Source organism: Vigna umbellata, chromosome 1 (assembly GCF_029865625.1).
Source record: "Vigna umbellata cultivar VRB3 chromosome 1, Vumbellata_1.0, whole genome shotgun sequence".
Lineage (NCBI taxonomy): Eukaryota > Viridiplantae > Streptophyta > Magnoliopsida > Fabales > Fabaceae > Vigna > Vigna umbellata.
The window spans coordinates 68,321,585-68,348,407 of NC_142165.1; the positions used below are offsets into that span (position 1 = coordinate 68,321,585).

A 26,823-nucleotide genomic window follows, 5' to 3' on the forward strand; every position below is an offset into this window, starting at 1 on the left:
CTGTTTTCCTTCTCTTTTTTTTTTTTTTTTGCTGAATCAGAGATTCTCTCCACCCCTTTCAAAGTCAAAGAAGGAAGGGTAGAGAGAAAAATTAAAAAAAAAAAGAAAAGTGGGTATGAAATGGGATGAGATGAGAGAGGAAGAGCCTCAGCTTATGGCATATATTCCGCCAACATATCCCCATTTATGCTTCCTTATATGGCAGTGAGATCATACAGCATCTCAACTACTACCAATTTATAAGGAGAACTACAGTCTATAGCTCAAAGCATCAAAAGTATATATATGTTTCAGTAACACTACCACAAAAAGCAAAATGGATCTGCAAAATGTGGAAAATCGAACCATGCGTTTGGTTCTGTCTACTGATGCAAAGCCTAGGCTGAAATGGACTCCTGAGCTTCACCAACGCTTCACAGAGGCTATCAATCAACTTGGAGGTGCAGAAAGTGAGTACAATACACACTTTAACACCTTTACTATTTTCATATATTACACTTTATGTTATATCTTGGCTAGTGTAACAATTATTCACTCTATGACATGTGGCAGAGGCAACTCCTAAGAGCCTTATGAGAGTGATGGGGATTCCAGGACTAACATTGTACCACCTCAAGAGCCATTTACAGGTATTTCCAATTTTGAATGATTATATCATTATTTGTTTCTTTCACTGAATCCAAAAAATCATGAGTACATGGTTGCAGAAATATAGGCTTGGGAAAAACTCACCGCCAGAAACCTGCTCTGACATCAAGCAACAAGGTAACTTATACTGTGTTAGATTTGATTAAGCAGTAATGGCATGACTGGTTGTTTTCCATTTGGCTTTGGCTTAACCTTGATGCTCTTCGTGATGCAGGTTTCAGTGACATCCAGAGTAGTGATGTTCGTTGCAGCAGGGAAATCAGCATTAGAACCCAGAATCAGATGAATGAGTAATACTTACTAACTGAACAAATATTTGAATGCCTTTAGTTGATGTTGCATGTGAACAGTTAGGCCTAGAATTTTCGTTGACCAGATGCTGTGTTTAGCAGAAGCTTGAAGATTGCTGAGGCTCTCCAAATGCAAATGGAAGTACAGAGGAAACTTTATGAACAAATTGAGGTAGCATGAGCAGATAATATTGTCTAAATTCTTCTCCTTTCTGAATTCTAGCTTTTTGCATAAGGTCATGTTACCAGGTTTGGATCATGTTTTTAGGTCCAAAGACATTTGCAGCTTCGAATCGAGGCTCAAGGGAAGTACTTACAATCAGTTCTATCAAAGGCACACGAAACACTTGCAAGATACGATTCTTCCACAACGGGCATAGAACTTGCAAAATCTGAACTTTCTCAGTTAGTGTCAATAATCAACAATGCGTGTCCAACCTCTCCCATTTCAGAACTTACAGAAACAAGAGGGCTGAGTCTGAACTGTGGAGAGATGAAACAAGACAGAGGAACCATGTGCTCACTTGAAAGTTCTTTGACATCATCTGAAAGCTCTGGGAGAACAGAAGTAAGACAAGCACTAGATGAGGCAGAGAAACCTCAAAAGACTAATGGTATTTCAGTTGAATTGCCATTGATGGAGATTCACCAAGAAGGTACAGCATTCAAAGGAGATACAAGTGAATGGAGAAAGAGAAGTGCAGCAACCGATTCCTCTGGTTGCTGTGTCGATCAACCTTGTGGGAAAAAATGTGGCAACAAGTTGAGGAAATGTGAACTGTCAGATATGCTTGACTTGAACAGCCAATATGAGAGAGACATTGACTCAAGTGTGAAAGAAATAGATTTAAATTGCAGTTCAAGCTTTTGGGGACAATAAAGATGTTTCCAGTTGTATTAAACATAAGCAACATAAATCATTCTCAGAAGAAAATATGTTTATAGACTATGTATATTTTTATAATGAAAAAAAGAAAAAGGTATAATACTATGTACCCACTATTTCTCTTAATCTTGTTGTTGATATTGGACCACAGTATAACAAATTTCTACTGCAACAACTTTTATTTGGCACCCACAGGTTTTGTTTATTCTCCTTTTGTGGCTTTTCAGGACCCTACAAGAGTTTCGATGATACCAAAGAAGGCAAGTTTATAATGTGAACCTGTTTTTACCAACATATACCTAAGAGACTGATTGGTAGGGCATATTAGTCAAAATAACTTTTATGTCTAAAAGCTATGATAGAACAACGCTCTCAGTATTTCTCCAACGTCCATTAGGAGAAAATTGTCCCATCCACAACATCCTTGTGCCAATAAAATTGAAGAGTGGGATTAAGAAACATTAGATGCGAATTTTAAAGTTCTAATCATTCCGCATCAGTATCCCACGGAGAACCAAAAGTTTGTATAATTCAAGGTGGTGATTAATGTGGTACATAATTATATATATACTTTAAATTGATCTTTTAGTTAATATGATTTCAATTCTTTTATCACATATAGACTCAAAAGACTATCATCTTTGGGACCAAAATACAGACTGTATTTTACGTCTCATTTGTAGTATTTTTATTTGGTTGATTCAGTTCTTTTTTGTTTATTTATATATATATATGGCATGTTTATCTAATAATAAAATAGTTTAATTCATTTTTTATTGACTTTGTGTTCTGTAATGAATGAATTAATAGAAAGTTTAGAAGAAGGGTGAAAATGGCAGCAAGCGAGCCTCTAGCGGCAACACATAGAAAGAGCACACGTGTAAAGATGACTAATTCTAGATTGAGGGATTTTGCATTGTAAAAAAAATATAAATAGTCAGTTACAGGAAGGAGAGGAGCGTAGAGTCTGTTGCTTTTTCCTCTCTTTGATTCTGAGTGTTTTTTTCTGTTATTCCCTGTTGTGGGTGGAAAGTTGTTTTCTGGATAGCAATACGTTGGTGAAATAAAATATTCCTTTCACTATTGCATTTCATACTTTCTATTGTACCATTTCTCTATCCTTAATGTCCTTTTATTATTGTTACCATAACAGCTGGTGCTTTCATCGAACTCCATGGCTGACAATAGATGCCTTAAGGATTTAGTTGGAGATGTGAAAAATATACTTGAACTTATGGAATCTCGAAATACGGATTACAATCTTCGTTTCGCCTCATTGAAACTGTTTCAGTAGAATTGTGTAGGCCGAGATACGTGCGCGATGAATCACCTCCGCTCCTTTCCGTGACACTATGGCCGTCGCGCCTCCTTCTTATAGAAAGCTCTTCGAGAGAAGATGGGCTGAGTACCTGCGAAGGCACTCCGACGCTCAAGTCCTGGAGTAGGGCGCTAGCTTTATGGAAGTAACGCAGCAATTGATTATCTTTAACCTGGTACGTCCCGTTCATATGCCCGACCACCAATTGTGAGTCCATTCGACACTCTAGACGAGCGACCGCGAGTTCCTTGGCCAGGGTTAGACCAGCAATCAAAGCTTCATATTCGGCTTGGTTGTTGCTGGATGGAAATCTAAATGTGATGGCCTGCTCCACGACTAGACCATTTGGTCCTTCCAGGACGATACCAGCCCCTCCCCCCCTTTTGTCCGAGGAGCCGTCCACGTTGAGGAGCCACTTTGGTGTCGAATCGTCGGATACGGGTGTGAGCTCGGCTGCAAAATCTGCTAAGTGCTGACCCTTAATAGAGCCCCGAGGCTCGTAACGGAGTCCAAACTCTGAGAGTTCCACCGACCACGAGACCATCCGTCCGGCTAAATCAGGTTTGCGGAGGATCTTGGCGATCAAGTGATTAGTACGAACAACCACCTAATGACTTTGAAAGTAAGGTCGTAGTCGACGCGAGGCTTTGAGCAGAGCCAGTGCCACTTTCTCAATTTGGGAGTATCGTTCTTCCGCTCCTTGCAATGTACGGCTGACAAAGTATATTAGCTTAAGGGAGGGGGTCTCCTGCACCAAAGCAGCACTGACAACGTGATGGGATGCTGCGATGTATAACTGCAAGTCGTATCCAACGACCGGTCTCGCCATGATCGGAGGGCTGGTAAGAACGTGTTTGACAGCGTTGAAGGCTGTTTCACAATCATCGTCCCAATGCTGGGTGGTGTCTTTCTTCATGTTCTTCAGGATGGGCCTGATGTGTTCGGCTAGCTTTGGAATGAAACGGGATAAGGTTGTGAGCCGACCAACCAAACATTGTACCTCCTTAAGGGTTTGCGGGCTTTTCATGTCGAGCACGGCTTTGCATTTGTCGGGGTTGGCCTCGATGCCTCTGCACGTTAACATGAACCCCAAGAACTTTCCAGCCGGCACTCCGAAGGTACATTTGGAAGGGTTTAGTCGCATGCCATACCTCCTGATCTGGAGGAACACTTCTGCCAAATCCTTTAGATGTTGCTCCATAGATTGGCTCCGGATAACCATGTCATCTACGTAGACATCCATGCATCGTCCGATTTGATGATGGAAAACTTTATCCATGAGACGTTGATATGTGGCGCCTGCATTCTTCAGCCCGAACGGCATTACCTCGTAACAGTAATTAGCGCGTTCGGTAATAAAAGCTGTTTTGCTCTGATTTGGCTCGTATATGGGGATTTGGTTGTACCCCGAGTACGCATCGAGAAAACTGAGTACGACATGACCGGACGCTCCATCTACCAACCGATCGATGCTAGGCAAAGGATACGAATCCTTAGGGCACGCCTTGTTGAGGTCGGCGAAGTCCACACACATTCGCCATTGATCGTTAGACTTTTTGACCATGACTACGTTCGACAACCACGTGGTGTAGGTGATCTCCCTGATGAACATGGCGTTCCTCAGCTTCGTGACCTCAACTTGAATGGCATCACGTTTGTCCTCTCCGAAGCGTCGTTTCTTTTGCGCGACCGGGCGTGCCTCCCTGAAGATCGACAACTTATGTGCCATTACGCTGGGGTGGATCCCCGACATATCGGCGGCTACCCACGTGAACAGGTCAGTATTGGTTCGGAGCATACGTGTCAGATCCTGTTCATCGTGTAGAACAAGGCTCCCACCGATGTTCGTGGTTTTGGACGCGTCCGCTCCCAGCGGGAAGGGTTTGATATCTCCTTGGGGATGGAGACGTTCGTCTATATTGGTTCTGGGGTCTAAGTCGCTGTTTCGGCTCCTCTTGCCATCCGAGCTGGCAAGAATGGTGTGACTTTAAGTCCTGCTACGTAACACTGGCGAGCCGTTCGTTGATCGGCCCTGACAGTATAGATGGTACCGCGCTCGGCGGGGAATTTCATGCCAAGTGAGGGGTGGACACAATGGCTCCGAATGCATTCAAGCAAGGTCGGCCTATTAAAGCATTGTACGAAGTATTGGCCTCGACCAATAGGAACCTGACTCGAAGCTCTGGGGCATCCCGGCATGTTCCGAGTCGGGTTCGTAGGTCGAGGTACCCTCGTGTATCGACTCTTTCCCACGAGAAGCCTACAATTTGTTCGTTAAAAGGGGCTATTAGATCCTCGGACAAGTCCATCTTTTTGAAGGTGGACCAGTATAAGATGTTGACCGAACTACCCTGATCGACGAGGACATTGCTGACATCGTATCGAGCTATTTCGACCGTGACGACCATAGGGTCATCATGATCAAGGTCGGGCGCATTAAAATCTGCGTCAGTGAATGTGATATCGGGTATAGACCAAAGTTGCCGATCTACCATGTTAACCGACTTTAGTTGTCTCAAATGTCGCTTCCCCTCCGGCGAAGCCACCGGATATGGTGTCGATTCGGCCTCGGACCGACCTCTCTCTCTCTGAACGCCTGGGTTGGCTGCGAGATCGCCTTCGGCGTCGATCGTCCTTGGGAGGTGATCGTTCGGGACTTCGTCGGGAGGACTCCTTTCGGTGGGGAGTTGTCGCTCTGGTGGCTGTTCTTTCTTTGACATAGTTTTGGAGGTAACCTGCTCGGATGAGTCTTTCCAACTCATCTTTCACCATGTGACACTCTTCAGTATCATGGCCGTGGTTCATGTGCAGGCGACATGCCTTACTATTGTCCGCATTCTTCGGGGTGGCTTTTCGTCGAACGGTTAGGAGTTCGGCGTGCAAAGCCTCTTCGAGCACCTTTGTCCTAGGCGCGTTAAGAGATGTGTAACGATCGTACTTAGATGTCCACCCTGTTTCTTTTCGGGGTGGTCGATCTGCCTTAAAGTCATTGGCCGGTCGCTTTGGGGCCTTCTTAGCCTCCTGGTTTGAGTTGTCTTGTTGTTGCTTCTTCCTAGAATTTCTGAGGTCCTCAATTCGGATGAATTTCGCAATCGTAGATTGGAGCTCCTCCATAGATTTTGGAGGGTTAGCGTACAACTGTTCCGCAAAATACCCCGGTGTTAAACACGAAGGGAGATTGCTGATAATGAAGGTATGGCTTACGTCTTTCACGCGCCTGGCCGTCTCGTTGTATCTTTGCATGAAAGCCTTTAGGGTTTCATCCTTCCCCTGCTTAGTATTTACGAGCTCAGTCGGAGTCATGTCCGGTCTTTTGTTAGTAGCGTACTGTTTCCGAAAAAGGGTCTCAACGGTGGCGAAGCAATCTACTGAATTTAAAGGGAGAGTGTGGTACCACTCGAGTGCCTCATCTTTTAGGGATAATGAGAAAGCTCTGCAAATGACGGGGTCATTATCCGTGTAGAATGTCATGGCATCAATAAAGTTGTGGAGATGGTTATCGGGATCGGCGGAGCCATCATAGTGTTCTAGCATTGGGGGGGGGTTTCCGGCATATGAGCTTGCATGATGGCCTCCGTGAACGGAAGCAAATTAGTGAGGCGCACAGAAGTTGGCCCCTTCCTTCCTCCGCTGGCAGGTTCGGATGGTCCTCCATGGTAGCTTCCTTCATTATCATCTTGTCGGTTGGATACCGACACTTCCGGCGGAGGACGTTGTGCCCTCAACGCTGCCAGCTCCGCGGCTTGCTTGCCCTGAATCTCTTGCTGTTCCCTTATAGTTTGCGCCTGCGCCTCGATTTGTGTCTGCAGTTGCTTGATCAAATCGCGAGTGTTCATGTCTTCCATAGCTCTAGTGGTCGTCGTTGGGATATCAAACCTCGGCCCCACGGTGGGCGCCAAAATGTTTCAGTAGAATTGTGTAGGCCGAGATACGTGCGCGATCAATCACCTCCGCTCCTTCCCGTGACACTATGGTCGTCGCGCCTCCTTCTTATAGAAAGCTCTTCGAGAGAAGATGGGCTAGGTACCTGCGAAGGCACTCCGACGCTCAAGTCAGAAAAAAGGATCAATCTAACTATTCTCAGTTCAAAAGAAGAAGAAGATATTATTTTCTTTCTTAATTTATTTCTCCAGGAGAAAAACGTCCATTTTTTCCTCTTCTCTTTGCATATTTATCTTAGTAATTAAGGTGATCCGTTTACCTTAAAATCCGGTTGGTTGAGAATCTGACCTGGAAAATATAACTGTTAAGTCGTGCTTAATTCTGGGTCAGTTAACTCCGTGATTCGCGGCGTTATAATCGGATACATTCAACCGTTCTCTCAGGATTAAGATGACCGCCCTTTTAGCTCGATCAACAGACGATCGTTAGATAACGATCGCTTACGATCAATAGACGATCGTTAGATAACGATCGCTTGCGATGGTCGACGTCAAGGGTGGGGGAGGCCAGCCTAGGATGTTCCTAAACGATCGCTCCTTTTATTAAGTGGACGATCGTTTAAGGACGACCGTATGCTGTCGATTGGTTTAGGTAACCTACCATACAGAAACAATCATAGAGGATTTGCGACTACACAAGCCAGATCACACTGAGGGTTCTAGCGCGAAGTTGTCGGCACCGCCGTTTCAGGTACGCAACATGAAACTCGACTTTTCCCGCTTTGATGATCATGATGTATTACAATGGATCTTCAAAGTCAAGAAATTCTTCGAGTACTATGCCACTCCAGACGATTAGCGAATAACCATCGTTGTCATTCGTTTTGACAAAGAAGTCGTACCATGGTTTCAAATGGTTCGTCGTACGACCCCATTTGCTTCTTGGAGATGTCTCACAAGAGCATTGGAACTTGAGTTTGGTCCTTCACCTTACGAATGCCCAAGGCGGAATTGTTTAAACTCATCCAATCTAGCATTGTGCATGATTATTACGTGCAATTTACAGCCTTGGCCAGCAGGGTCCAAGGAGTCACACCAAACATTTTACTCAATTGCTTCGTAGAATGATGGTAAGACATTGTGCCAAAACTTCACGACAAATGAAGGAAGAAGATAGGCATAAAACGACTTTTCAAACTCACCAAGGCCTATATGAATGGTTGGTTATGCCATTCAGGTTATCCAATACTCCTGCAACATTTCAATGTGTCATGAACGATGTGTTTCACAGAGTGCTAAGTAAATTTGTGTTGATTTTTTTTTATGATATCCTTGTATATAGTCCTTCATGGTTGGCGCATTTCCAACATTTTGAATTTGTTTTAAGCCTCTTACTATAAACATTAACTATTTGCCAAGTTTTCCAAGTGTTCCTTCAAAATGCAACATGTGGGTTACTTGGGTCACACTGTATCTGGCAATGGTGTGTCCATGGAGGAAACTAAAATTAAGGTCATATTGGAGTGGCCTCCTCCTCAAAATATCACGCAACTTAGGGGCTTCTTGGGTCTAATAGGCTACTACCGTCCCTTCATTCGGGGATATGCATCGATCGCAGCTCCACTAATTGACATGTTAAATAAAGATAATTTCCTTTGGACCATGAAGGCACTAACCGCATTTGATTCATTAAAATCTACCACACAGGCCCTTGGTTTTGCGTTACTAAACTTTCATAAACCCTTTACTCTTGAAAAGGATGCATCCAGGTTGGGCATTTGCATGGTGTTAAGTCAAGAAAATCATCCCATTGTTGTTTTCTCAAAAAGCTTACTCCGAACTTACAACCAAATTCTGCATATGCTCGAGAATTCTATGCCATCACAAAGGCTATTGCCAAATTTCGACACTACTTGCTCGGACACAAATTTGTCATACAAACGAATCAGAAAAGTTTGCGCAGTTTGACGATCAAGCCATTCAAACTCCGAAACAACAAATATGGCTTCACAAGCTATTGGGCTATGATTTTACCATAGAATATAAATCGGACAAATATAACATTCCAGCTGACTCCTTATCTAGGTTGTTCTGAATGGCTTTGTCTTAACCACAATTCCACGTTGTTAACAGCATTAAACAAGCCTTAACAACTGATACCACACTATAGCAAATTATACAACAATGTTTAGCTACTACTCCTCCCACGGCACATTATACAGTGCATGATGGACTTCTATATTGGAAGAGTAGATTGTTTATTCTAGATGCCCCTACTCTGAAACAACAATTGATTCAGGAATGTCAAAATTCGCTGCTAGGGGGCCATGCGGGGTATGCACTAATACTAGCATGGGTGACTACACAATTTCATTGGAATGTCATTCATAAGTACGTCAAGAAATATGTCAACAGGCTTAATTTCACTAGTGCAGAATTGGCTTTTAACGTCCCCCCATAGACGTCCGTCCACAAAAGCCCCAATGTATATAATTGACCGGTGGCATATTCGTAAATAAGTGAAACTCGAGACGTCCGTCCTTGGTCGAGCTGGACGTTTATAATATTATAGACGTCCGTGGGAGGGGGACGAACGTCTACTAGGCTCCCTATGTCAGCCCTTAAACGTCTGTCCTAGGGCGAGACGGACGTTTATAATATTATGAACGTCCGTCTGGGGGGGACGGACGTCTAGTAGGCTGAACAAGTGAACGTTTCAGTCCCCATGGCCAGCCCTTAGAACGTCCGTCCTGGGGCGAGACGAACGTTTATAATATTATGAACGACCGTCTGGGGGGACGGACGTCTAGTAGGCTGAAGAAGTGAACGTTTCAGTCCCCATGGTCAACCCTTAGAACGTCCGTCCTGGGGCGAGACGGACGTTTATAATTTTATGAACGTTCGTCTGGGGGGACGGACGTCTAGTAGGCTGAAGAAGTGAACGTTTCAGTCCCCGTGGTCAGCCCTTAGAACGTCCGTCCTGGGGCGAGACGGACGTTTATAATATTATGAACCTCCGTCTGGGGGGACGGACGTCTAGTAGGCTGAAGAAGTGAATGTTTCAGTCCCCATGGTCAGCTTTTAGAACGTCTGTCCTGGGGCGAGATGGACGTTTATAATATTCTGAACGTCCGTCTGGGGGGGACGGACGTCTAGTAGGGTGAACAAGTGAACGTTTCAGTCCCCATGGTCAACCCTTAGAACGTCCGTCCTGGGGCGAGACAGACGTTTATAATATTATAGACGTCCGTGTGAGGGGGACGGACGTCTACTAGGCTGAACACTGAACGTTTCAACTCCCCATGTCAGCCACTTGAACGTCCGTCCTAGGAGGGCGCGGACATTTATAGTATTATAGATGTCCGTGGGAGGGGGGCGGACGTTCACTAGGCTGAACACTGAACGTTTCAACTCCCCATTTGTCAGCCACTTGAACGTCCGTCCTGGGAGGGCGCGGACATTTATAGTATTATAGACGTCCGTGGGAGGGGGCGGACGTTCACTAGGCTGAACACTGAACGTTTCAACTCCCCATGTGTCAGCCACTTGAACGTCCGTCCTGGGGGGGCGCGGACGTTTATAGTATTATAGACGTCCGTGGGAGGGGGGCGGACGTTCACTAGGCTGAACACTGAACGTTTCAACTCCCCATGTGTCAGCCACTTGAACGTCCGTCTTGGGGGGGCGTGGACATTTATATTATTATAGACGTCCGTGGGAGGGGGGCGGACGTTCACTAGGCTGAACACTGAACGTTTCAACTCCCCATGTGTCAGCCACTTGAACGTCCGTCTTGGGGGGCGTGAACGTCTATAACAGTATTAATATTGTAAACGCGAACCCGCGAGCAGTTACGCTCTTCTTCCCCCCGCGAACGTTGTCTGCTCCATTGATTTTCTAGGTGCGTTTTCTCTTTTTTGGACCGTTTAAATTAACTTTCAATCCGATTACATTGCTCTGTGATGAAATACCTTTGATTTGAACCGATTAAAAATCGTTTTCGGTACGTTTTTTTGCAGTCTCTTGCGTGTTCTTGGGCGGATTCTTTGACTGTTTTTGGGCTATGTTTTATGCCGTTCCCTCCTCGATTTCCCTCCCTTTGACTGTTTTTGGGCTAAATTCTTAGGCCGTTCCGGCAGTGCACAAACGGACGTTCACCCCCCCAGCCCCTACCACTAAGAATACAACCAAGTAGACGTCAAGGGTCGAGGCGCCGGACGTCTATATGGACGTCTATATAGACGTCCGGCCTGACACAACGGACGTCTATATAAACGTCCGGCCTGAAATAGAGGACGTTTATATAGACGTCCGGTCTGACACAACGGACGTTTATATAAACGTCCGGCCTGGCACAACGGACGTCTACATAGACGTCACCTGCATAGACGTCCGTTGGAGGTCAGACGTCAAAAGGCCCACAGAACGAACGTCTATAGCCCGTTCTGCACTAGTGTTTGCCAACTGGCCAAAACTGCGACTACAGCTCCGGCAAGGTTATTGCAACCATTGCCTATTCCGATTCAAGTGTGGGAAGATGTCGCAATGGATTTTATCACGGGGCTCCCTATCTCCCACGGTTACTCTGTCATTTTGGTTGTTGTTGAGAGATTTTCTGAATACGCTCATTTTGCGGGCTTAAAAGCTGACTACTCTAGCAAGGTCGTTGGAGAGGTTTTCCTTTCTATTGTTGTTAAGTTGCACGATTTTCCCAAGTCCATTGTTTTAGACAGAGACAAATTTTTCACTAGTCAATTTTGGCAACAGCTATTTAACCTGAGTGGCACCTCTTTAAAAATGCTCACGGCTTATCATCTACAATCCGACGGCCAATGAGAAGCTATCAACAATTGTTTGGAGATGTATCTTCATTGTTTCACGTTTGATAGTCCAAAGGAATGATTTAAATTACTCTCTTGGACTGGTACAATACAACATACCATACTAGCATTGGCATGACCCCTTTTAGAGTGGTGTATGGTAGGGAACCCCCTCAACTATTAAAGTATGTACCCAATCCCCAAGATTCAACTACAGCTCAGACTCAACTCGCGCAATGTGACGCTATCTTGATTAAATTGAAAATTAACTTACAACGAGCCCAACAAGCATGAAGAAATATGTTGATGCCAAGTGCACTCCTAAGGAATTTGGTATCGAGGATATGGTTCTGGTTAAACTCCAACCTTATCGGCAACACACAGTTGCCTTGCTCAAAAACTAGAAATTGAGTTTACGATATTTCGGCCCTTTTTCCCATTATAGAGCGTATTGGTGACGTCGCATATAAATTATGCTTATCGGACTCTACTAAGATCCATCTCGTGTTCCACGTCTCTCAACTCAAATTATGTCATGGCCATCACACTCATCCTTATGTTCCTCTGCCTTTTACTGACACTGAACAACCATTAGTTGGGAAGGACTTGACAAGACTCACGCAACATGGGAAGATAAGGAAGCATTTACTGCAGCATACCCTACATTCAACCTTGAGGACAAGGTTGTTCTTAATGGGATGAAATGTAATGAATGTATTAATAGAATGTTTAGAAGAAGGGGTGGAAATGACAGCAAGCGAGCCTCTAGCGACAACACGTAGGAAGAGTACATGTGTAAAGATAACTAATTCTAGATTGAGAGATTTTGCATTGTAAGAAAAATATAAATAGTTAGTTACAGGAAAGAGAGGAGCGCAGAGTCTGTTGCTTTTTCCTCTCTCTCATTCTGAGTGTTCTTTTATGTTATTCCTTGCTATGGGTGGAAAGGTGTTTTCTGGATAGCAATACGTTGGTGAAATAAAATATTTCTTTCACTATTACATTTCATATTTTCTGTTATACCATTTCTCTATCCTTAATATCCTTAATATCCTAATATTATTGTTACCATAACATGTTCCTTCGAATGTTATTTGATTTCACTTTTATTTTGTGTCACTGTGATATGGTAACATACTATTATTAGAGTGAGTTAACCATGTTGTATCTTTTTTTTTTCTTGATTTGATTATCTTCTTTCAGTTTGTGATGTTTCTTTTGTTTTTCTTTGGACTCCAACGTCATGAATCTATCACTGAACATTTCAAATTTGTTTTAGTTTCACTCTTTGTTAGAATCCATATATACTTAGTGTCACACCTAATTAAATGGGTCAAAATACCATTCTTGTGGTGGAATAAGGTATGCCCTGTTTGAAAATATAGAATGCTACCATGAGCACAACTATAAAATATGAAGTGCATGCATTTTATTGAGCAACATCACAAGTTTTTATGCAACAAAAATAATTGAAAAGAAATTTGTAGCATAACAACTAACAAACTAGTGGGTAAAAAAAACAGATAGAATAACTTTATCCTATAAAAGTGAACTATTTGACAATTAATTTCTTCTCTGTAATAGTTATATAAAAGTGAATTTTTATATTTATAAAATAAATAAAAAAGTGAATGATAATGAAAAATAATATTAAACGGGTATAAAACTTTCTGTTTGTGAAAATATGTTTGTATTTAAATTTTGATTGCATGCAGTAGACAATGGCACATGATGATGACTTGTAGGTTGATGAAGGAAATAATAGCGAAACCTTATTATTACACTGTAGTTGTCAAGACACATGTTGTTGTCCTTTAGCTGCAATCAGTGACAATCAAACCTTACTGGTTAGGTGTGGTAGGCTCCCATCCATTAATCTACTTCAACATTTTGTTCCACTAAAAATATTTCAATTATTGATCTTTCTTATTATAATTCAATTTTGTATACATTTTAACTTAAATATAACATTCTTATTTAAGGTAGTATAAAAAAGAAATGGTAAAATAAAATAAATAAACATCATAAAATTTAAATTAAGAGTTTATTTTCTAAAATCTAGGAAAGTCACAGAAAAATAAATAAAAGACCAGAATTATGTTATGGTTAAAATAAATAAATAAAGTATACAAATGCACACTGATTCGAGGGGAATGGGAATACGTTCGAATTTTTTGAAAATTAAAACTCGTGATAGTCACACAGAAACAAACTAGTGAGAAAAAAAGTAAAGATATTAAATGAGGAAAAGCAAAGTGAAAGATAGCTAAATATGGGATGGAGGCTGATTTTTTTTATGTATTAAGGTTTGGATTCAAATTATTTTTTTAAAGTAAACTCACATTCCAGTAAACTTAATAAAATATGCTTTTAAAACAATTTTTAAAAAATATTTAAAAAAAAATAGAATATACTTTTTGAAATAATTTTTAAAATTATTAAAAAATATGTTTTACGAACATTTTAAAAAATAAATATAGAAATAGGTTGAATTACTTTTAATGAATTAAGTATTAATAAATTTTAAAATATAATGGATTAACTGTTCATCATCCATAAAATTAAGTTGATAAATTTGATCACATATATATTTTCAATAATAGACCAATTGAATGAAGTTTTAGATAAATGAATTCATTGTTTACTCTTAAGATTGTCTATTCCAAGCTACATATATAATGAGTGACCTAGCCAATTATTCCATCCAATTTTACTTAAGAATATTTATGAGTAAATAGTAATTGTGTGGTCCTTAACTTCGTAAGCTAGTTTAGAAGGCCTAACATAAATTATCCTTAGGTTTTTAAACTGAATTACTTTATAAATTCTTTTAAACTACACTAAGTTCCATGAAACGAAATCTACTACTCTATAACTCTTTATATTTTAAATATTTAAGTTTAGTTAATAAATGGAATATATATTTTATAAATTATGAAAAAAAAGTATAATCTTAAATTTATTTAAGAATTTAGTAAAAAAGGTCCTTGACTTTATCAAAGAATTGAATTTATATTAAATTTGCGCAACTGATGAATTTAAAGCTGATAATATTTAAAAAATAAATAAACTTACAAGAGCACGTATTGAGATCATGAGTATAGCCTGACATGTGATGTGATGAATTTCATAAACAGACAAAAGCATATTGGTTGTTGTTATCATGAAGAAACATATATTAGTTAATTGGTAAATCCTTACCCACTCGTTATGATTTGGATATTGATGTTTGTACTTGATTTCGTACAAATTTAGCTAAAAAATAAAGAGTGATTCTCCTTGCACCTCACGCACTTCGTCCTGCACCTTCAAAATATAATTTAATTCCAAATATAGCTTTTGCACAGTCAAAATTGATTTTTAAAAAGTTTGACTAAAACTTTAACTCTTCCCTACTGCATTTCAAACTCAAACCCTACACCCCCTTTCCAAATCACCCCTCCCTCTTTTTCTCTCCGTCTTCCTCCGCCATTCTTCTCTCCCCCGTATCCTCTACTACCACTGTATTTTGTCTCCGCCCTCCCTCTTGTGCAAGCGTTCATCCTTCGTGCCAAGACTCTGCGTTCGTCCCTTTTGCGTTCGTCCTTGCCACGCTTTGCATTCGTCCTGTCGTGGCCTCACAGATCTCTGGCGTCCAGGTTAGTACCATTGCATCTACTTTGTTTTGTTTGTTGTCATATGCATGTGTCTGTGTGCCTGGGTGTTCACTTCGTGCGCCGGTTCGGTTCATTCGCCGGAGAGCTTAAACGCCGTTGGAGTTGCAATCAGAGACGTTCGCAGTTGGAAGTGCGGAAAGGTGCAAATAGAACTGCATTTCGATCTGCGGAAAGCAAACGATCTGCGGAAAGCGCAAACCGCAGTTTGATCTGTGGAAAGGACAGAGTACCACCGTATTTCGATCTGTGGCGGCAGACTAACCGCACATGGAAGTGCGTTAGTTATTTGCCGGATTTCAAAGTGCGGTTTATGAATTTTTTTATTAGGTTTTTTAATTTTTTTATTAGGTTAGTATATATTTATTTTATTAGGTTTTATTTTATTAGGTTAGTATAATAAATTTAATTTTTTATATTAGTTGTTAAATAAAATGTTTTGTTTTAATATATTTTGAATTATTTTCTTTTTTTTTTGTTAAATTTTCTTGAATTTGTTATTTTTCAACATATTATTATTTTTGTACTATATTATTTATTATGTATTTAATTTTATTTAAGTTTTTTAATTTTTTATGAAATTGTTTATTGAATTAAATAATAATTATTATCTGTAATATTAAATATTATTTTGGATTTATTTGTAATAATTTAATTATTATATATGTAATTTTTTTGGAATTTTATATTCTTAGATTACTTTTTATTTGTTTGAATATTTTTGGTTTCTTAATTAATTACTTTTTTGTATATAATATGTTAATAATATAATGGTTAATATATATGGTTAAAACTAGAGGTGGATATCATGGTGAGGCTTCATCCTCTCGTAGTGAGCCATCAGATGAAAGAAGACGACCTACGGCATTTGCTCGTAGAAGACGAGTAGAAGAATATCGCGTGGACGTTATTGATGAGCATGATTTTGAGGAGCACGAAGAGTTATTACAACATGGACATGGTCAGGATGATTACGTTGTAGAGGAGGATATTCAGCAGCAGCATGACTGTAGTCAAGAAGAACATGAAGCTGAAGGTGAAGATGAAGATGAAGCTGAAGCTGAAGATGGTGGATTCCCAAGGGGTCCACATGACACCTCCTTACTTACTCACTATACCCAGCATGTTGGATTTGCCATATGGCAAGGCCGGGTTAGTCATCAACCTAAATTTTAATTGTTTAATAAATGTTACATTTTTTTTATATAATTATGTTTTTATTTAGGATCGAAGGGGGATAAAGGTTGTCACCCATGGCAAAAAATTGAAGCATTTTGGAATGTATCATGAGGCCATTGAGCCTTATATCTCCATGTCGGGGTTGGGTTGTTTAGTGAACCTCTCATACGAGTATGCCGATCATGGATTGATCGTTGCCCTTTCGGAGAGGTGGCACGTAGAGACTAATACTTTCCACCTACCGATAGGTGAGATGAGTGTCACATTAGATGACATTATGAATTTGCTCCACCTACCCATCATGGGACAATTTTGTGAGGTTGAGGAGTTAGAGTATGATGAGGCTCGATCTCATATCATGGAGCTGCTTGGCGTGGACCACGCTAAAGCTTCAGCTGAGATGAAACAGTCACGTGGTCCAAAAGTTAGGCTCAGCTGGCTACGCGAGGTCTACCAGGAGTGCATCCAGCAGGAGCGTTGGGAGTGTGCTGCTCGGGCATACTTGTTGCATCTGCTTGGATGCACAATTTTTACGAATAAGAGTGCGACTCTAATTCGAGTATCGTATCTCCTTCTCTTGCGAGACTTGAATGCTTGTTCGAGATATGCTTGGGGAGCAGCAGCACTTGCACATACATATGAGCAGCTAGGAGATGCTAGCTTCAGTGAGGTCAGACAGATAGCTAGATATTCCACTCTTCTACAGATACATTACCATCTTCTAAGTTTATTTTAATATTGTTTGACAATGAATCCCACAATTGAAGTAATATTTTTTGTAGAGTTGGATATATGAGCACTTTCCTACAATGGGAAGGAGGCAAGTGTCTGAGAGGTACACAGAACTTGATCCACATGCTTCACGATACATACCCCCGAGGGTGGGTTGGAGTTTGACAGAGGGCCGAACATTTCTGGATGCCCTCACTTATGATGTAGTTATCTGGAATCCATACGTTTCGCACAGACGTACATGCCCATTCATTGCCATAATTATGTACTCGGGATGGATCCGATTAGGCGACATGATTCATCGACATCTACCTGAACGTGTGTTGCGTCAATTTGGTTTTGAACAGAACATACCACGGTCACCTGATAGTCTTCCGATGCCAGACATTCCTACGATTGATCTAAATTGGTTGCGGTATGTACAATATGCCATTACTAGTGTCATTGAGGCTCATGAGCCACATGCGTGTGTTGATGGATACATAACGTGGTTTAGGCGGGTGTCGCACCCGTACACCACTCCAGGCAACGACGATGAACGACCTAGTCTTGCACCACGCATGAGGCGAGACATTCCAGATGACAGGTTGGTGCCTCCAGTTCGTCGTAGACGATCGGCTGAGCTAGGATTGTTGGTATGTCTTGAAACTAACTGATTTTGAATTTTTTCATCAATTTTTGTTCTTGTTTACTTAAATAATCTTTTTTGGTTATCTTAATTTCAGGGGTATGAGGCGTGTGATCAGGATGTTGCAGGGCATGTTAACCTGTCGAGATGTCACAGAGGGCACTGTAGCTTATCAACGTAACTACTAAGACACTACAGGTAGCTCGTAGGTCTGTTGAGGAGTATGAGTCTAGTACTAGAAGAGGTGGTCGTCATGTGCGTGGACGTGCATCATTTTCTTGAAAGAACATTGTTATATATGATTGTCTTTTTAATGGTTATTTATGTACCGGTTATTTATACTTTAAGTGTTTAAAATATTGCATAACTTTGTATGGTTTTAATAGTTTGACTAATTATAATATATTTAACAAGTTGTATGAATCGCGTTTGTTTAATGAAATTATATAACGAAAAGTATTTACAACTGCAAAAAAAAGGCTACATAACAAACTTAATTTCAGTCTTCTGTAAGATCTACATAAGTCTTATTAACTGTCATTAAATTCATAAATGATTGCATCCTGTGTGTATAAAATGTAGACCATGCTCGCGCTTGTGGGTAACAATGGTTTGACGAAATTATGTCCACCATGGGTAAGGGACAACCCTGTTGTAATTGAACCTGAAAAATTAATATCAGTAAGTAAATCATAACATCCAATGGGTAATGCTTCACTTGTGATATGGAGGTTTACCTGTACGAAATGACATCCATTAAAAAATCCAATGCATAACATCCGATGTTGTGTGACATCTGTAGGCGGTGAAGTTCGTAGTGGAAATATGGTAAAACTCTGAACATATGAAAAACATATTAAGATGACATTGTATCGATTTGCAATTGCATAGCCAATGTCAGGTATGGTCATCCACTTCTTAGCATTAACCTGTAATACATGTAGGTCATTAAGAAATATTTATGAAAAGAAATACAAAATTATAAATATATTACATGTTTATAAGGTAAATAAGAAATACCTGTGATCGATCATGGACAATCAATGATTATCGTAGTTCTTCCAATCGATCGTAGCTTCCTACTAATTGTGCGTATTCATCACGCCACTGAGTTAATTCTTGGTAGAGGTCATGTCGGATAACGGGCCATGCCTCTTCACCTAGGCCCAACATAGCAGCAATACATCGATAACCACAATGACCATCAGCAACAACATCAACAACATCTATAATGAATGGATGACAAATCAGATGAAATTGATTTAACATAGGTATTGTCCTTCGCGTTTCTTCTTTGGCCTTCGATTTCACTTTTGTTTTTCGTGATGAAGACTCTGTCATCGAATGTAAAGTGTCAACGTGCTCAAAATATGATGGGTCACGTTTCGTAGACCTCTCATGTCGTGCAACTTTAGACTTCTGTGTACCCTTTGTTTTCACTTTATGCGTAGGAGCAACCATAGATGTCATCTCTGGGCAAGCAATTTCGATCATCTTCTGCTTTATGTTGACCTTTTCACCGATGTCAACCTTGTTGAATCTTTCTTGTACCAATTGAACTTCACGGTCAATGCTAAACTCTGGAAGCGATTCATTAGAAACAATACCTGAGATGCTTAAACGGGTCCACATAACATGAATTTCACCAAGTGGAATTATTCCAGGTTGATATCGTGCTAATACACAAGCACATGGTAGGTCGTATGTTGAGCTCAAAATGCATCCACAACGACCACTGTCCATACCTATTTTATTGACTCGCTCAATTTCATCAGCAATAAGTCCTAGAGCGTATCGTGAAACACGCCCAACAAGTCTTCTATATATTAAACCTTTGTAAGCATCACTTATTACGTTCAGACTTTTTTCAAAGGACGCCTTGATCTTGTTATGTTGTAGGACTATGACGTTATGCATAGCATCCCAACACGAGCATAGGTCTCCCATACTAGATCCCAATAATCTCTTCAGGTTCTAGTGCGCAGACTCAACCCTGTCACATATCACATTAATACATTACACACAAATGTGAAATACATAAGTACAAAAGCCGAAGAAAATAAAAATTACCTGTTTGTTGTAGTGTTGCCTAGATGCATAACTTTGTTCGTCCACGCCTTGACAAAGTATGTCTTGTACGGAATTATCCAAGTGCGGTTGACATAATCAAAAAATAGAGGCCATGCAGAAGAGGCATACTCAAGACGATGAACATAAGCACTAAACATAGACTGGTCGTCACAATCCATGACATTCTGCCACACTTCCATCAACACATCCACTGACTCAACCTTATCCACTAACATCTTGCATTTGGCTCTAACATTTTTCGCAATGTGGAATGTACATAACATCTGATAAGTCTCCGGAAAGACATTATTAATTGCATTTATCAAAGCAAGGTCTTTGTCAGTGATAATAACGCGTGGACCGCCCTCTGATGTCAATAATAATCCTTTGAACCTTTCCAATGCCCAAGTGAAATTACTTTGGCGTTCACTTGAAAGTAATGCAAAGGCGGTTGTGAATGTCAAACCAGTTGATGTGACTCCCACAATCTCGAGCAACGGAAGTCGATATTTGTTCGTCTTGTACGTCGTATCCATTAAGAAAACAATATTAAAAGAATTGACTAAGTGCACTGAATCGGGATGTGTCCAAAACAAGTCACTTACCACGTCAGAATCGTCCAAACATCTACTTCTTTGGATGTATTTGTCTCTATCTAACAACATCATCAACTGCTGCATTTCAGTTCTAGACCCTCTCAAAGATTGTTTGTACGTGTACCTCGCATTATATATTTGCTTTATCGTGGTCACGTTATCTTCATTATGTTCTTTCAGAGTCAAAAGAATATTTGAGGGCTTTACTTGACTATTAGTCATGTCCACAAGAATTGATTGTTCAGCAGCATTTAACCTACCTGCTAAAGGATGACCGACCAAAGTCTCTGCTAATTCATGGTTGTGATAGCCGCACATAACCTTTAACACCCAACCATCTCCTTTAGGTTTACCCCTCAACCTAAACGGACACTCACATTTTCTTGTGCCAGATAAACTAGGTTGAACATCTGGCTTATACTTCCTATACTTCCCGCTTCTTTCACAGCCTAACAAAATAAATGTCTTTCTACCAGCTTCACCAGTTGTTGTGTCAGATCTTATAATGACGACAACAAATCCAAGATCAAATGCAATCTTTTGAACCCATTCAATTAAATCGGCACGTGTTGGGAATATTTTATCAGTGGAAAATTGATCTGTGTAATCACCCTCACCCACTTCTTTTAAAGAATAAGAAAACTCCGATATAAAATCAGAATTTATTTCGGAATCCAAATATGGATACTTATCCATCTCATATAATTAAATATGACCTACAATAAATATTACAATTTAAAGATTTATTAAATTACAAATAAAAAATTCAAAAACACTGCCTAATAAAAAATTCATATTCATCTTTCAACATAAAAATCAACTAACCTAAATATTATTAAAGAGGTATTTCCAATTCATTCTTTGAGTAATAATATACTGCCTAATGACTAAGCATAATCCATGAACAAAAAATTTAAAATAAAAAATCATAATATAAAACAAGAAATTTAAATAAAAAATAATAACATAATACAAAAAACATAAAAAAAAAAAGCATTGCAGGAATATAACACAAAAAAATTAAATAAAAAAAGCATGCATGAAATAAAGAAAAAAAAAATTAAACAAAAAAAGCATGCATGAAATAAATAAAAAAATAAAAATACATATGACAAACCGCACTTCAAAGTGCGGCAAAAAAATAAAAAACGCACTTCGAAGTGCGGCCACTGCTTTTCGCACCTCGAAGTGCGGTTACGAGATTCCGCCAAACGTACCTGTCGTCTTCCTCTCGCCGAACAATGTCACAGCAGATCTCCAAATCTCCCAACACACCCAGCACTACCACCCGAGAATGATAACCACCAACTCAATACACAGTAAAGGAGTGAAGAAAAATAACAATGCTTGCTACAGTGAAAACGAAGAACAGGGCGCACCTGAGGGTTTATACCCAAAAGATATTTTTGTGGTTGGCAGTTAGGAAAATGGTTGGTGGTTAACAAAAATAAATTCATTAATTAAGTTTTGACTTTTTGTTAAATAAAGGGCAAAGAAGTAAAATTGGGGGTGCAGGATGAAGGCAGTGAGGTGCAGGAAGAATCACTCAAAAATAAATGTGATTTGTATACTTATATTTTTAAAAAGGGTTAAATATGTTTTTAGTCCCTTAACTATCAAGCGATTTTGTTTTTCGTCCCTATTTCAAACTTTGTACGCTTTGATCCCTCTCCTTAAAGAAATCATAATTTTTGGTCCTCCAAAACTAACACCGTTAAATTTAATCTGACGTGGCTAACGGTATGCCACGTTTCTGTCATTGTAAAAATTGAAAACCTGTAAAAATAGTCTGAGCTGGCTAACGACCCTCCTCCCTCTCTCGACCTCCACCCCCGACACCACCACCTCTGCCTCGGCCTTTCACCTCAGCCCCGCCGCCCTCCACCGCCCTTCAGCGACCTCCGCTGCCCTCCGCCACCTCTCCGGAAAGCCTCTCATCCTCGTTCTCTCTGTCTACAACAGTCTAATGGGTCCTTCTTCAACTATTGTAAGTTGTTTCGCAGAAAATAAAAAACTGCTTTTATTTCTTTAATTGGGATGTAATAAAGAGAGTTGAAGAAGATGATAAAAACAAGGTGGTGAGACAGTTACTGTCTCCGTTTTTAAGGTGATCTTTATCATACCTGAGGGAGAAAATCTGGAAAAAAGGGAAATTTATTGCCAGGAGTTAAGGGAAAGTAAAGAAAGACATGAAAGGTTTTTGAAGCACTTAGGAAGAGACACCTTTTAAAAAAAAGTTTTAAAAAAAAGTTTTAGACTTGAGATGGAAGTGTAAAGACAAGTTAAAAGGCATTTAATATATACACATTTTCGTAGACTGATTTAAACATCATTAATCCCTATTTTTTGATACTATCTTTCAAATTCTCAAATAAATTCTTTCAATATAGCAATATATATATATATATATATATATATATATATATATATATAATATTGTATATTAATAATTTTTAACGTAGTAAAAATATATAATATAAGTATACATAAATTACTTAGGTATCGTCAATTGTGAAGCAAGAGATACTGCTACTAAGTTTTGTAATAGTTTTTTATCGAAAAAGAAAAAAGTGTTTGTCCTGCAGTTTGATAGTTGTTACAATAACTACTCTAAAATAGATCAATAACTACTCTAAAATAGAAAGAGCAATCATGTCTCTGCAGTTTGATAGCTGTTACAAGGTTCTTCCTTCCCTATTCTGGCAATTTCTCAATGATGCAATCCCTGCAGATATGTGATAAAAAATTAAGAGTAACAGAAAGAAAATGGTTAGGAAATCAGTAATATTTGTAGGCTGTATTTGATTTTACTATTTTCTTCTATCTTAGTTTTTGTTATTACGTTGATATAAAATATTTATTGTTGTAAATAATGACTAATGTTTACAGAGGTTGCAAGCATAAAATGATCATTCTGAGTGAATAAGCATATACTAAAATGTATTTTCTCTGCATACATTTGAACAAAGAAATTTTCAGAATGTAAAACCTGTACTTTTGAGAATTGCCAGTTTGCTACTGACATAAAATTTTCACATCAAAATCCACATTACTACGTTTTATTCTTTCAGTAAAGAGAGGTATAAAGAATATTTTTTTTTTCAAGAATAGGTTTCTGTAGAAATGTCTGGACCCAAACATCAAAGTGCAGCTGGGATATAGAACCATTCCACCGATCCTTCCGAGACAACACAAAGAAATATCTTTCATAATATCACCCAAACAACTCACTGTAATCTTCGCTTGATAGATCTAGCATGCACTGAACCAGAGTATGAATTTCCTAGGACCCAAACACGGTAGCGTTTTTTGTTGCAAATTTCATGGTGCCGGCGGGACCAGCGTTCGCTGCCTCATGGTTGGAGACGGCGGCTTGCGCGAGAGGTTGGTGGTGGCGGGCTTGCGTGAGAACGAAGTTGAAGGGGAAGGTGGTGGTGGAGGAGGAGAGAAGGAGAAGAGGGTGGTGAATAGTAGCACATATTGGGAATAAATATCCCTTACTGTCTAACAGACAATAGTGTTTTTACAGTTAATTAGGTGGTTATGTTAGTTTTACAGAAGCTCTATAAATAGAGCTTCTCTGTTTCAGTTCAGAAGAGATACAGAGAAACACATTGTATACTCAGTTACTTCAATATAATAAAAGTTAGAGTTTTTCTTACCTCTCTCACTGTTGTCTCCATTTTTGCCTTCTTCACCACTGTCGGCAGCTCTCTCCACCGTCGTCGGACCATCCCCGGCATCGCTGGCCCTTGCATCTCTTGAGGGGAAACTTCTCGAGGCTCTGCCCTCTCTCCTCTCACTCTGATTTCTCAGTGCGTGTGTATGTCACCCTGGCTATTACATGATCAGCAGAAATGTCGGGCCGTCATGGATTGGGCCGCACGCTTCTTAAGTGCACAGTGCTGGGCCATTTGTAAAAGCACACGTGGCACAAGATTACTGTGAAAGCTGGTATCATGTGTGGCACATCGTTAGTCACGTCAGATTAAATTTAACGGTGTTAGTTTTGGAGGAACAAAAATTATGATTTCTTTAAGGAGAGGGATCAAAGCGTACAAAGTTTGAAATATGGACGAAAAACAAAATCGCTTGATAGTTGAGGGACTAAAAACATATTTAACCCTTTTAAAAATCTAAAAGTATATTTTAGTTTAAAAAGTTCAATTTATCAATGGTTTAGTTTTTACAATCAAACTACAAAATAATTTAGTTTCATTTAAAAAACTAATTTAGTTCCATACCTTTTTATATTTGACTAAATTTTTTCCTTTTACATGACTTAACCTTTTATATTATACGACATGCAAAGCAAGTTTTCTCACTAAAAAACGTTAAGTCAAATATTATAGCGTCCAGAACATATAATAAATTTTATCTTGCATCTTTGCTACCTTTGTGTGAGCTCAATTTTGACATCTTTATATCTCTTAATATTCTCCTTAGTATAAGGTCGTCTTCAAAAATAGTCATCTTAACATTAAACTTCTCGTTCAACTCCTTCGAATTTAAAGTCATTTGAGCCTCCTCAAAATGAGAGTCTTTATTTCATCCAACAAGGCTCCTTGAAACGACCATGCATCTAAGTAAAGAATACAAAAATAAAACCACCTAATCCTCATTATCAATTTAAATATAAATATTTTCCAAATCAAGAACCTATTTAGACAATTGTTTGATAATTGCTTTTGATATAAATGGCCAACAAAAAACTTCATCATGCAAAAGCTTTCAAGTTTTGTTCATAATCCTACTATAGTCTTAGAGACTTGTATCAAAACCTTGTCACCGAGGTTAAGAACAATTATGTTGTGTGTAATATTAGTATTTTAAAATGATTATATTATTTATTTCATCCTCACTTTAAAAATAAGAATTAAAAATCTTACGTTTTATCTTCTCTAATTAAATCTAAAATGTTTCATATATTATCTAGATAAAGTGTAAATAATAAAAAATAAGAAATCAAGTAATTTTTAGGAAATATTATATATATATATATATATATATTAAGAAAATATTAAAGAACTTTTTAATCTTAAATCTAAGAGGTAAAAAAAGATAAGAAGAAAAGAATAAAGAATATAAAAAAGAAAAGAATAAAATAAATGTTGTACAGTTATACTTTTTCTGGTCAGGACAATATTATCCTTTTTAAAATGTGAAAGGTCCTTGAAACTAAATGTTGGACAAGAATAAAATAAAAAATAAATTAAAACCAAATTCTATTGTGATTTTTGTTTCGTTTTTCCATTCACACTTTATTTTACAACGTTAAAGCAGTTTGGCGGTGAAATTGCCGAAGTTTTGTGTATTTACTATGTGTTGTTTGATTGTAGATTTAAATTATGTTAGATTGAATTAGGGTTTGATGGCAAGAAGAGGCAGCAATAGAAGCGAGTTGAATGAAGAGGACTGCATAATTATTTTTCTGGATAATACTGTGTAAATTATGCAAGATGTTGATTTCTGATTATGGTGTTGCAGGAATTATCAGAACTTGGAATCCGGCTGCTAAATGAGCGGTTAAATCATGTAACAATCTTTTCAATTCATATTTCCAAAAGACAATCCAAAAAACACCCGCTTCTGCATTAATTTCTTTACATTCATTCATTGGTAGTCTTATCGATAAGTATTTGAGTAATATGACATTCATGAGAGTAACAACGAGCATGACAGAAGACAGAAAAAGCAGATCTGTCAATTTTATTTATGGAAAACTTTTACTCAAGAAATACTTGTAAATTTTGCTGAATATTAATTTCCAAGAAATTACTACCAATCTTTTGCAAAATTATTTTGATTATGAAATTCACTGTAGTTTTATTTATTATTTATTTATTTGATTTTACGGATTAAGAAAAGTTGCAGGTTTTTTAAGTTTTTAATGCATATATTTTTGGAAAAAGATATTCACATGTACACTTTATAATATCTTGAAATTGTCGGAAAATCTATTACCTAGGTAGCATTACAACATTTTGTATGGAGTAAAATTAAAAAAAGTGCCTTATGTTTGTGGAGATGAATTTTGAATAACTTCTAGAAAGGATCAAGAAATCCTAACTCACCGCGAATCATATTAGATCACTTCCTATTCTTAAACAAGTTAAGAATAG

General features: G+C 38.9%; 5 protein-coding genes across 6 annotated transcripts; 2 read left to right on the forward strand and 3 right to left on the reverse strand.

Annotated features, from left to right (window-relative positions):
- Positions 1–2,439, forward strand: LOC124838176 (myb family transcription factor PHL8-like). Of its 2 annotated transcripts, none has more exons than XM_088104109.1 (6): positions 1–449; positions 553–629; positions 708–765; positions 863–938; positions 1,038–1,110; positions 1,207–2,439. In XM_088104109.1, exons 1-6 carry the CDS (start codon positions 317–319, stop codon positions 1,816–1,818), a joined length of 1,029 nt encoding a protein of 342 aa, XP_087960235.1. In that variant the 5' UTR covers positions 1–316; the 3' UTR covers positions 1,819–2,439. The 2 variants fall into 2 exon arrangements, with proteins under 2 accessions (XP_087960235.1, XP_047169661.1); XM_047313705.2 differs by having other exon boundaries at positions 5–449; positions 1,041–1,110.
- Positions 2,440–5,638: 3,199 nt separating this feature from the next.
- On the reverse strand, positions 5,639–6,613 carry LOC124838174 (uncharacterized). The gene has a single exon (XM_047313703.1). It carries the CDS (start codon positions 6,611–6,613, stop codon positions 5,639–5,641), a length of 975 nt encoding a protein of 324 aa, XP_047169659.1.
- A 10,871-nt stretch (positions 6,614–17,484) lies between these two features.
- Positions 17,485–18,223, forward strand: LOC148206146 (uncharacterized). The gene is made up of 2 exons (XM_088106811.1): positions 17,485–18,043; positions 18,132–18,223. Exons 1-2 carry the CDS (start codon positions 17,485–17,487, stop codon positions 18,221–18,223), a joined length of 651 nt encoding a protein of 216 aa, XP_087962937.1.
- Positions 18,224–19,082: 859 nt separating this feature from the next.
- On the reverse strand, positions 19,083–19,982 carry LOC148206147 (uncharacterized). Its single transcript, XM_088106815.1, has one exon. It carries the CDS (start codon positions 19,980–19,982, stop codon positions 19,083–19,085), a length of 900 nt encoding a protein of 299 aa, XP_087962941.1.
- A 119-nt stretch (positions 19,983–20,101) lies between these two features.
- LOC148206148 (protein FAR-RED ELONGATED HYPOCOTYL 3-like) lies at positions 20,102–21,397 on the reverse strand. Its single transcript, XM_088106818.1, has one exon. It carries the CDS (start codon positions 21,395–21,397, stop codon positions 20,102–20,104), a length of 1,296 nt encoding a protein of 431 aa, XP_087962944.1.
- Between the last annotated feature and the right edge of the window lie 5,426 nt (positions 21,398–26,823).

Excerpts from the sequence above, each read along its gene's own strand:
- LOC124838174 (XM_047313703.1), bottom strand. The coding sequence starts at position 6,613 with ATGACATTCTACACGGATAATGACCCCGTCATTTGCAGAGCTTTCTCA.
- LOC124838176 (XM_088104109.1), top strand. The coding sequence starts at position 317 with ATGGATCTGCAAAATGTGGAAAATCGAACCATGCGTTTGGTTCTGTCT. Across the intron at positions 766-862 it reads CTCTGACATCAAGCAACAAG|GTTTCAGTGACATCCAGAGT; the intron begins GTAACTTATACT and ends TTCGTGATGCAG. Across the intron at positions 1,111-1,206 it reads AACTTTATGAACAAATTGAG|GTCCAAAGACATTTGCAGCT; the intron begins GTAGCATGAGCA and ends TCATGTTTTTAG.
- LOC148206146 (XM_088106811.1), top strand. The coding sequence starts at position 17,485 with ATGGGAAGGAGGCAAGTGTCTGAGAGGTACACAGAACTTGATCCACAT. Across the intron at positions 18,044-18,131 it reads GGCTGAGCTAGGATTGTTGG|GGGGTATGAGGCGTGTGATC; the intron begins TATGTCTTGAAA and ends ATCTTAATTTCA.
- LOC148206148 (XM_088106818.1), bottom strand. The coding sequence starts at position 21,397 with ATGGATAAGTATCCATATTTGGATTCCGAAATAAATTCTGATTTTATA.
- LOC148206147 (XM_088106815.1), bottom strand. The coding sequence starts at position 19,982 with ATGGGAGACCTATGCTCGTGTTGGGATGCTATGCATAACGTCATAGTC.